This window comes from Salvia miltiorrhiza, chromosome 5 (assembly GCF_028751815.1).
Source record: "Salvia miltiorrhiza cultivar Shanhuang (shh) chromosome 5, IMPLAD_Smil_shh, whole genome shotgun sequence".
NCBI classification, from domain to species: Eukaryota; Viridiplantae; Streptophyta; class Magnoliopsida; order Lamiales; family Lamiaceae; genus Salvia; species Salvia miltiorrhiza.
In genome coordinates, this window is record NC_080391.1 from 11991081 (window position 1) to 12003369 (window position 12289).

General features: G+C 35.9%; 1 protein-coding gene across 1 annotated transcript; it reads left to right on the forward strand.

Moving 5' to 3' along the window:
- The first annotated feature begins 10797 nt into the window (after positions 1–10797).
- On the forward strand, positions 10798–12289 carry LOC130986046 (probable BOI-related E3 ubiquitin-protein ligase 3). The gene is made up of 3 exons (XM_057909318.1): positions 10798–11083; positions 11173–11533; positions 11614–12289. The coding sequence occupies exons 1-3, from the start codon at positions 10896–10898 to the stop codon at positions 12106–12108; spliced, it is 1044 nt and encodes a 347-aa protein (XP_057765301.1). The 5' UTR covers positions 10798–10895; the 3' UTR covers positions 12109–12289.

The following is a 12289-nucleotide window of genomic DNA, read 5'->3' on the forward strand; positions in this document are numbered from 1 at the left end:
GCTATCCTGCCAGGGCTAGTGTACACCAGTGACCGTGAGTCATCTAGCGGGTTGGCCGGTCAAGTGACCGTGAGAGGTGGCCACCTCTCCGGCACACAGTTTCAGATATGATAGATTACAAAAGAACTTAGTCTGATCAGACGAACTTTAAGAATCACAAATGAACTTAGTAAGCTTGGGCCTTTTTAGCGAAAAACTCCCTTGCTGTACTGATTATGATGGCATGACAATTTACAGTTTTGAAGCATGTATTTTTATACCTAGGCATACGTGCCCACTGAGTGCTTTTGTACTCAGCCCTGCATATGTTTTCTAAATGTGCAGGTTGAGCTGATGTGATGATGGTGCTGCAATGAGCGGAGTCTCCAGGGTTGTTAATAAATAGTTAACCTGTCTAGAATATGTCTTCATACATATGTCTAGCTACTTTCCGCTGCAAGATGTTGTTGATGTTATAGTATGTTATGTCATACTTTGAGTCTTAAGAGAATGGTTTCATATGATGTATAACTTGATTAATGATATTAATTAAGTTTTATGTTGTCTTTCATAGACTGTTCAAAAGAGTATTAATGAGTAAATACGACGATTTTTCTTAGGTTGAGTAAGATTTACGGTTTCAAATGACGCCCCTTTCTTTCCCTTATTCTTTAACCCCATCCCTAGTCGTAGATCACTCGGCTTAACTATCCTTAGTTAAGGCGGGCTGTGACAGAGTGGTATCAGAGCGAAGGAAAGCTCTGAATTAGAAGTCTTGAGTTTAGTCTAGAATGAGTTACTAGGCTAATAGTAATTAACAACCGTGAGCTCAGCGCACCATCACACCAGGCTCAACGAGGTATGTAAAATTTCAAAGTTTATTTGACGTTAAATTTTGAAGAGCATGATGTTGAGGTTATATGATGAGTTATGATGTTACACTTTGAAGATGCATAATTTGAGTTTGAGGATGACAACATGATTAATAATGAGTTATTATGTTGTAAGAGTATGATGTTGATGTTACATGATGAATCATGAGAGAGTTTATATCATATGATGTTATATGATTGAGGATGCATAATTATGAGTTATGATGTGATGTATTTGAGATATTTTGTGATGAGAATTGTTTGAGCAGTTGTGATAAGTCACGATGATTTAGATGAAGGAATCTAATGTCATTGTTAAGAGAGATTTTCTACTAAGTAGAAGGATGAAATGAGAACTTAGAGCTAAAGCTTGAGAGAATTAGCAATTGCTTTAAGTACTTGTTGGTATGAGTTATGAGTTATGAGTTTGAGTTATGAGCTTGAGTATAATAGCATGATTAATGATGAGTTATTAGCATGCTGCAATGAGATATTGTACGATATGTTTGAGATGTTTTGTAACGCGAGTTTTGCTCACGCAACCTGAATGGTACTTGAGAAGGTATCATGAGCCATAGTCTTTGGAGATGGCTTTGAGAGAGAATTGTTTGAGTTGTCTTACTGAGTCGCGATGATGTAGATTAAGGGATCTAATATCATTGTTTAGAGAGGTTACCTACTATGTAAAGATGGGACGAGATGAGAATTTAGATGTTTTGAGCTTGAGTTTTAAGAAAACAGTACTACTTAATAGGAGTTTTGCTAAGTTATGTTTTGTTTATTTCTGTTGCTGGAGCCAAGTAGAGTTAGTTCCTAGAGTCACCTTTAAGTTCTCCTTATAGGTTGGCCAGGACTGTTGGCACTGCACGAAAGTGGACTGTTGTGAGATCGAACTCAGGAAAGATCGGATACGAGGACGAGGCGTACAGTATGTGGTACAGAGATACCCTAGCAGATTTTCAAACACATGTTCATAGACTATGAAAGGATGAAAGCCTTATGGTTGTTACTAGACTGGATGGCATCGTGCACCTAGTCCCCGTGCTACCAATCGAGTGGTAGGATTGAGCAAGGAAGAAAGCCACTCAATATGATGGGACATGTTGTCTTGAGCATTGGACCCACAGGAGATGAGATTTGTTACAGATACCCAGATTTTCTATGCGGATCTAATGACCGGATGCTTGTTTTCTACCAGAGACTCTAGAAGAGTGTAGTAGATATCGAGTCGATCCTTGAGTATCAGTTACCAAAGATGATAAAATGATAAACGATAATGAGGATGAGAAGTAGCCGAGGATGGCTAGAGTTGATGAGGATGAGAAGAGAAGTCGATGTAGGCTAGAGCTAAGGATGATCTTGAGAGTATGCGCGGTACACCCTCGTTTTTGATTAGTTGCAATTACATTGCGATGTATATAACTTACTTAGGAGATACTGGTACTTGAGATTTTGACATGATGATAGATAAGCATGCGAATATAGTACCCTACTGATGTTAAATAGATGGATGTTCCTAGTGTGCTAAAGTAGCAACTAGATGAGTTAACTGGTAGCAGTTACCGTAGGAGGTCCAGACCGAGACATAGTACTATTAATGGTGTCGGTTTAGAAGGGACATTACGATAGATACTATGGTTTTTGTAGGGTTTAAATAACCCCTTTATGTAAGCCCTCTAAAAAGAGGCATTCTACTGATGGATATATTAGGTTGACCAGAGTGGTCTTTTTGTTAGCATTTCGTGAGTGCTTATTGCCTTACAGATGAATGTTAAGGTGACCGTGAGGGTTTCCTTAAAGTTGAGTTAGTAAATTGAACTTGAGTTTCGAGGATGCTTAGAGCGTTGGTCGAGTTGAGTTTTCCTTTTGTGATCTTCAGGCTTTGCCTATCCAGGTGGGCTTACTTTCCAAATGTATAAAGTATGATTGAGTTATTAAGCTCTAAATGTTTCAATGAAATGCAAATTGTTTATTCTATTAAATGCAAACTGTTTATCCAATAAAATATTTTGTGCACTCTGCTCCGTTTAAGGCTCGCAACAATGAATCGATCGAGGTTCTCTCTTGACCTAACACGTTATTTGAGAATTGTGTACACCTATTAGATGACCTGTTGGGTTGATCTCCATCGGGCACTAATCATGTATGAGGCGTTATAAGGGTGCTCGACGGGATGTGTTCCGGAGCATTGGGTCCCAAATGGGAACTTGACTGGGTTACGCCCTCAGTTCAAGTAAGAAGGAGAAATGGATCCGTCGGTGGCTAAAAGGTCCGGGATCACTGCGAGTAACGGAAAGGGAGTGTGACATGTGCGCACAAATGAAAGAAATTATTTTAACATGCTTAGAAGTTCTTTCAATTTAAAACCTTCTAAGTCATGTCAAGTATGATTGGATAAACTGTCTTTATTAAAATAATGAAATGTTTATGAAAATGCATGCCCACTAAGTACATTAGTACTTAGCCCAAAAATACTTTCAAATGTTTTCAGGTTGGCTGGCCGGTGCTGACGGGACGGAGCTGAGGCTAGAGTTAAATTCCTATGTTAGACTTCCGCTGTAGCAATTACTCATATCAGTCTTTTGTTTTCCCAACTTAAGATCTTCATGTTAAATTTCAAATGATATATTTGACCTAGCTTAGACTCTTCACTACTAAATTTATGTCAATGAATGTCGGTTGTCAGAAGCATGAAACAAAACTTGTGATCCAAAGGGGCATAGCCCGACTTTCTATCCTATTTCGGGTTTTAACAAGGTATTTCCCTTGTTTATTTCTATGAATTAGTTGCACCTCGATTATATTTATTCATTCAAGAATTGGGGTGTGACAGTAGTGTTGTAAACTCTCTTCCAACTCCAGATCAAAGATTTAATCTCCAAGACCAGATTTTCTTTGTTCCATCCCCCTGTGTTGAAAATGCAGTTGTTCCTCGCTTTCCAAATGCACCACACCGTGCAAATCCACACGCAAGAAAGAAGAGATGTCGCTTCTTTACTCCCCAAGCTCACAAAAGCAATAAAATGGTCTTTTGCGTTGCAATTCAGTGCCGTTTGGAAGCCAAGCCAGTTGAGTAAATCATGCCAAACCTCCACAACCTTTTGGAATCCTGCAACTTAGTACTTCAAACTCTGCAACATCAGGTTTAATTGTTCTAGAATATGTGAGGTATGTAAGATCTTTAGTGAGGTCCACTTCAATGGGTTCATACTCAGCTAGAAAACATAATCAATGTTGAGTCTTTGTCTTCTGTTGGATCTGTACATCCATTGGGTATTCACATAAGCTGGGTCTTCTTTTTAGCGGATCCACTTTTCAGCAAAGTCTTTAGGCTGCTTTGATCTTCATAGATTTTCTCTAAGTACTGTTGCTTGAAAGAGCTTCGACTTATATTACAATTTACTATGCTTCGATTGGGAACTTTATGATCTGAATCAGTTCTATACGCACCTTTGTTGAGCTCGTTCCCCCTTAGATGAAAATCTGTAAAGTAAAGAGAACAGTTCCCTAACAAGTGAACTGAAGATTTACTAAACAGCATGTCTGGTCATGAGCAAGGTTTTGGTATCTATCAGAACATAAAATTTTTCTGACAATTTAATAAATATAAAATTACGTGCAACTTTAATATTTGTAGATTAAATGTATTTTTTGTGGGTTGATATCTTTGTTTGATCTTCTGATTCTTGTTTTTGAGTTGATTCTTTGATGGTCTTTGATTAGTCCTTGAAATTTGTTGAAAAATATGGCTCCGATCTTCTCAAACTTAAGCTTTGGGCTTGACTAAAATTTGGATTTAATAACACTTATTGGATTTATTTCATAAAGAATGACTTGAATCTCTATGGGACACCTTGAGTATTGGAGGAATTTCGTTGTAGAGAAATTCTCCTCCATTTATTGAGCTATTCAATTATGATATGATGTGTTTAGAACTAATAAGAAATTATCAACCATTAATTAGTTGTAGGAAGAGTAAGGCTTTCAGGCCGAGCCCCCGTTATTATGGACTTAAGAATAACATGACACGCTTTCATTCGCTCTTGAAGATCAATATATATTAATTAATAATATCAAAATTTGATTTACTATTAAAGAAATTGATCTACATATTAAAAATATGACAATATCTTTAATAATAATATATTTTAACTAATCTTGAACTTTTTAGAATTTCAAAATAAAATTAAAAAAAGATAAAAATCCATGATTTAGCTATTTTCAAAATAACAAAAGTGAAAATGATACCGTGGACGAAGGGAGTATTATTTTCTCAAAATTTCCGTACCTACATATGCTCAATGATTTAGCTATTTCCAACTCAAAAAATGATTTAGCTACTTCAATCAACCAAAAAAATAAATTGGGTATAATATTTCGTACGATTAATCTTATTTCTTCTTAATAAAAAAAAATGTACAAATGTTTCGTACGATTAATCTTAGTACCGTCGACTCAATAAGAACTAAAGATAATTCTCGACAAATTTGATAGTAAAAGAAAAAAATAAAATGATAAGCCCCTCCCAAACACAATCTATCGCCAAAACCTCTACTCATAACCATATTAAGAATTCCAGGCGTAAATTAAAGCACAAAAACTGCACTTATATATTAATTTGTGTGTTCTTCATTCTTTCTTAGTACATTTTTTTTTATCATATAACAAGAAATTAAATAATCTCGTCGGAAGACTTGGAACGTCAAAACATAATGATAAGAACAATTATCGTAAAATTGTTTAGTGAGATTCGAATATTAGAGTTCTATTTTAGTAATTAAACTCTACACTTCACTTTCTATATACGGAAGGTTCCCTACTTTCATATTATCCTCGAAGAAACACTATTATTGTTTTAAACGTTTTACTTTGCCCTACGAGTGGTTTTAAATGTTTTACTTTTTAAAGAAAATTCAATTAAAATTTTCCCAAATAAGCAAAATTAATGGAGCCTCTCGTTTCCCTCTGTATTAAAAGAATTAGGATACTATATATTGCAAATTTAAGTTACCTTTAGATGCAGTCATCATATTTACCGGTGCATGCCTTTTAATTAAAAACAGTAGAAATTTCCGAATATATAATTCGCCTTTCAATTATGTCTCGGTCAGATATTTACTATGAGCAGACTATTGAATCACAATTATACACAATGATTGTAAATGCAAAATCTGCAAAAGAAAAAACAGTTAGTACAAAAATAAAATAGGAAGATGGAAAAGATTAATCTACGCGACATCAACAAATTTGTTATGGGTTCGATCTTGAGAGATCAGTTCATAAGCATTCAAATTTGTGATATTTGACCACAAATTCACAATCTCCTCCTAATTAACATACTTAAGGTCGAATAAAACTAAATTTTTTCGTGTTTGATGATTAGTCTGAACTAGAAAAGCCTCGACCAACCCTAATACCATATATACATCTTAATATTAACGCTACGACGGATGTCAGCATATGGCAATAACTCTAAAGAAATGCTGAATAACTTTTTTTAATTTTTTATTACAAACGATAAAGTTAGAACCAAACCCAATTACTAAATAAAACTTTAATTATCAACCACCAACTTGAAATCATGCTCAAAGATGACCCTCCGATAACCAAGATCCTTAACCACAATTGCTTCACGAAACCCCCATGACTTTACCTCCATCAACACGATATAATCCCCTTTAAATCAACACAATAAAAGTTACACTCATCTCGAAAAAGATTGAGGTAGTGATGAATACGAAATAAATTGTAAAAACCAAAAATGGTTTCCACACCCCATTAGATAATATCAAAAGCAAAATTGTGTAAAAATCAGTACAAACTTATATAACTTCTTTTTCTTTTCTTCTATTGGAATTAATTAGAAATTAAATAAATAATCTTGCATCTCGAATTCATCTCAAGTAGAAAAGGAATAATTAAGGGCATCCGATTATCATGCCCTAATGAACATCGAGGGCTTGACGCATTTGTAATTATTATTTAATAAAAATGCGAGTAATTAAAGCTACATGCACCTATGAATGATCGATGTAAGAAAATCATGAAAAAAGCTTAGGTAGTAGTGTTTGAATATGGAGGCCGGCTAGTGATGAAGGTTGCCATGGGAACCGTCCTAAACGCTACAACCCCAGCCCAATGTTATTAATTAATTAATTATCGTACTAAACACATTAAGTTTAATTAATTAGGGATGGAGTTAGTAATTAAATAAATAAATTGATAGCGGGGAATTTGGACAGTAATGCAAAGGCCTGCTGCATTTTGTCTCCTTAATTGCAGCTAATTATCTGTCATAAAACCGACACATATCCCCAAACAATATTGACATGATGCAGTGAGGATTTGATTATCACATTGAACGCATCACTTTTTATTGCTATCTCTATGTGTAAATAATAAATCCTGACATATTCACATTGGAGTTTTGCCTTTGTTTTGGTGGTCTTTGGCATTATCATGATAAAACCAAAGTGTGTGACAGCGCACTTCATGGGGCGTCTGCGAGGGTTCAATTCCAACACCCCAACCCCAACCCCAACCCCAACCCAACAACTCTCTCTCTCTCTCTCTACATATGATATAAATATACTTCCACAATCCTTCTTTTTGTTTTTTTGTCATTAAAATTTTAAAAAACACACCACATGCTTATCTGAATGGGAACTATTTACGTTGATTTTGAAAGCAATGCAACATTTTTACTTTTGTATCCTACTGATTAGGTGATGCCTCAAGGCAATGAGCTTGAGTTTGAGAGATAAGTACCAAACACTTTCATCTACTATCCAACAAATTAAATTATGGCTCTCAATTTCTAGTTTTGGTTGAGAGATCACAACAAGTGAAAAAAAATACAAGATGTTTGGAGCAAACCTACCAGTTTAGCAATGCAAATTTAACAATATCAATATATCATTAGAGAAGGAGAAATTACACAAATTTTATTTTTTCTGAATTATTAGCTACCGCATGTATTTATTACTAACTTGCATAATATATTTATAGCACATATAATCTGACTTCCCAGTTCATCTATATATCACGATTCACGAACATCCTCACTGTAATAAACAATTTTGCAATTATACAACCGAGAAAGCCTATGCTGAGCTACCAAATTATTAAAATAAAAATCTTATATTTAACGTTAATAATTGTGCACCAATTTGCCGAACATCTTATTTAAACTGCTAGTCTATGGATACATTCAGATACACGATTATTTTTCACAATTATATATCATAATATATTTTTAATGTTATATACATATCTATACATTGATTTATTCGACGATAGGGACGTTGTGTTACTAATAATTTCACAAATACTTGTCGTAACTGCTTTCTCTTGATGCATGTTGGTGGAATTATCTAACAAAGAAGGCGCACATGTAGAGAAACAAATAAAGAACTTAGAGCATGGACAACCATAGCAATTATATCATACAATAAAACTGTACCATATTAAGAGAAAACCAATAATTTGGTTAATGCATTAAAAGCAATCTTTCAATAGAGTGTTGGGGACACCAAAGATAGTCTTTCATTGATGAGTCCGTTTTGCAGTTACATTTATTTAATTACTAGTACTACTATGAGATTCACAAGCTTATATATATTGAGAATTAAGAAAGGGGGGAATTATATTTTATGAGAAAGGGAAATTAAATAATTAATTCAAGGATTTCTTTATTTATGTATGTTGATGCGGAAACTTAATCAACGTAGATCTAGGCGATCCAAAAACTGTAAATGATTCTTACATTCGTATTTTAAAAATGAGTTATCATTTGAACATATATAGATGTAGATATATAGTAAGGGTTGGGTTAGTAAAAATTAATCTCATTTTAATGTAAAAACTATGAACATTGCACTTAACCTGTAAAATAATTATTTTTAACACAAAACTACGATACTTTATGGTCTCGTAAATTCATTGTAATTGGGTTCCTACCCAAAACTACGATACTTTATATATTAAATGTAAATAATTTGTAGTTTTTACATTAAATTTTTTTTTTATTAAATTCTAATAAGCGCATTTTTTGCTGCAATATAAATATAATTTTGTTTACATACGCTACACTATCAAAAAAGAAAAAGAAAAAGATAAATTAAGAATGAGGTTGCAACAACAATGGTGGGGCAAACCTACTATCCGGGCCATGAACCATGAGGCGCGAACTGCAATCATCTAACATGCATGCAACTGTCTTGGTACAGTAGGCTCACATTGTATGGCTAAATACATTTGAATTTAATACACTTAGGGTGTGCTTGCTTTTTATCCTTCTAAATGGAGGTATAATATAAATAGATATAAATTAAAGGTGTGTTTGCTTTTTATCCCTCTAAATAGAGGGATAACAAAATTTTATGCCTTTAAAATGACTCCTTTCTTATCCCACATACAATTTTTTTTTCCTTATTTTCACTTCAAGGAAGGATAATATTATCCCACCAAATTGATGGGATAATATTATCCCTCCTTGAAGTGAAAATAAGGAAGGAAAAATGGTGAACTTCTCTTTTATGTAAAATGTGGGATAAGAAAGGAGTCATTTTCCCATCTATCAAAGTGAACGCACCTTAAGAGTAAATTCCTTCAAATGGGGACCACATATTTTATATTTTGTTTGATTTGAATGATAATACATTTATCCCTCCTTTTATATGTGGTATAAAATTATCATTTTTCTAAAGGATAAGGAGCTGCCCGAAATATTATACCATGTGCCCGAATTTTTTCATACATCAAAGCAAACAAGGTATAAGGGGATAAATGTAACTTATCCCTCCCTTGTACCTCAAAGTGAACGCACCCTTGTTATTTAATAGTTAAGTATAGACTTGGTGAAGTAATTTTGGGCAAGAAGAGTGTGATATAGATGGTTGAAATTATTGTGCGGAAATTAATATTTTGATGCGTCACAACTTCAAATATTTAATTACGAAATGACATTTCGCAAACTGTTCCGTAATTAATGTGGATTCATATTTTCTGCGGACGTGGGATGCTGTTAATTCGCATATAAACTGTTAATTTGATATCAAGTTTTAAGATATAATACCCTTAACTAAGAGTTCTAACGCTTTATATATAAAGAATTATGATATTAACATGAGTATATCAGTTCATTTAGACAAAAAATTGTCAACATTCTGGCGCACCATACGCGTGGATCTCGGTATCGGGTCAGATTTTAGTATTCGACCCATAACCCGCTATATATATTATGATTTTTTTTACATGAATAATGATAATTATTCAAAATAAAATGACAATTTTTATGAATAAAAGTAGCCGTTCTTCTAAATTAAAGTGATGATAGTTCTAAAATTTTAAAGTGATTAATATATTGATTTATTTTATTTTATTTCAAAAACGGTAAGCAGTCCTTCACAACATTATGAGTTCACATTTTGAAATTGTATGTAAAGTTATCGATCTTGGATGAAGTTCATCTTATAATATATTCTAAAATCCAAAAATATATAGTGAGAGAATACATTTATCTAAAATTAATATATAAAAAGATGTGATTATGAAGCGTAATGTATTAGTAAAGCGTTTTTTCCTTAATTAATAAGTCGTAGTTCGAACAATTTAATGTGTGAGTGTGGGTTTTCTCTGAAAAGAAAACAAATTTTGAATTATGTAATGGGTGTGTATGAATTGACAAAATATAAAAGAGTTATAAAGATTGGTGTAAAAAAATAGTGAGAAAATGGAAAATGAAGAGTATGATCTGAATTCGGGGGGCCGTTATGCTACGTATGAAAGTTGTCCTGAATCGCAAACAAGTAGAAGGGTGAAGGTGATGGGGGTGGGTCCCAGTCTCCGAGTCGATGGCACGTGCCAAATATAGATTAGATTAGACAAAGGAAAGAAAATGATGGTGATGCTAAAATGCTGGTATTCCGGAATAGCCCCTCGCAATTAGCCGGAAATACGACCTCATCTATCATATTATGACGCCCCCTTTCTGCTTAACCCAACAAACAAATCTCTCTCTTTCTCTCTCCCAAACCACTTTTAATGCCAAACCCCTTAATAAACCCCACCCCACCCCTCCCATTTGCATTTGCGTATATATTTGGTTGCCCCCTCCTCCATCTCACTTTGCTTTTCATTTCTCCTCTCTCTCTCTCTCTCCAAAACCAATTTAACATGGCCGTCGAAGCTCGCCATCTCAATCTCTTTCCTCCGCAGATTCTCGGCAATAGGTAGGCGCGGGGTTTCTCTTTCTTTTTCTCGTTTTCGGAACGCCTTCAATAGGTGTCTGACATTTGTGTTGGATGAAAATCTGGTGCAGAGGGCTGATGATCAACGGTGTGGAAGGCATTGGAAACGCGTACGCCGCGCCGGCCGGATTCGGAATGCTGCCTCCCTTGTCGGGGACCACGACGGCGACCGAGACTATGGGCCCCATGTACTGTTCGGCGATTACGGAAACCGTCCTCGCCAAAACTTCCGCGATTAAGTCCGACAGCGGCCTCACGTACGCCGCCGTCCCGGTCTCCAGGAAGCGATCCAGAGACGCGATCAATCCTATGATGTCTTCGTCGCTGCCCACCGCGAATAACCGTCGCGGTTCCCTCACTTTTCTCGGCGAAGATTTCTCCCTCCACTTCCAGCAGCAGCAGTTGGAGATGGATCGTTTCATCACGCAACATGTACGTAACCGTTGGTTTCGGACTGACTTTGATTTTTACGAATCTACGGTATCCTTATTCTGATGAATTTGTTGCAACAGACAGAAAAGGTGCGAATTGAAATCGAGGAGAGGCGGAAGAAATACGCGCGGCGGATCGCGGCGGCTGTGCAAGAGAACATATTGAAGAAACTGAAAGCGAAGGAAGAAGAGGTGGAGAAGATCGGGAAAATGAACTGCGCGCTGGAAGAGCGAGTGAAGTCTCTGTGCGTGGAGAATCAGATATGGAGAGATTTGGCTCAAGCGAACGAGGCGACCGCGAATGCGCTGAGATGCAATCTGGAGCAAGTCCTGGCGCAGGTACAAGACGAGCAGCAGGAGCAGGGCGGCGACGACGGGCAGTCGTGCTGCGGCAGCAACTACGAAGAGGAGGACGGCAGAATGTGCCGGAGCTGCGGGAAAGAGGAGTCATGCGTGCTGCTCCTGCCGTGCCGGCATCTCTGCCTCTGCACGGTGTGCGGCTCGTCTCTCCATACCTGCCCCGTTTGCAGCTCCACTAAAACCGCCAGCGTTCACGTTAATCGCTCCGCCTCTTGAATCTTGGAATTCCCGCTATACCCAAAGAAAAAGAAAAACAAGTTTGGAAATAGGATCAGTGGATAGTAGTAGCTTTTTCCCTTTTTTATTTTTTCTTTTATATTCTTTTGTCAGACTCCACTAACATGATGTTCATTCTTGAATTTAGATGAATGTAATTACTCTAATCACGATTACCGCA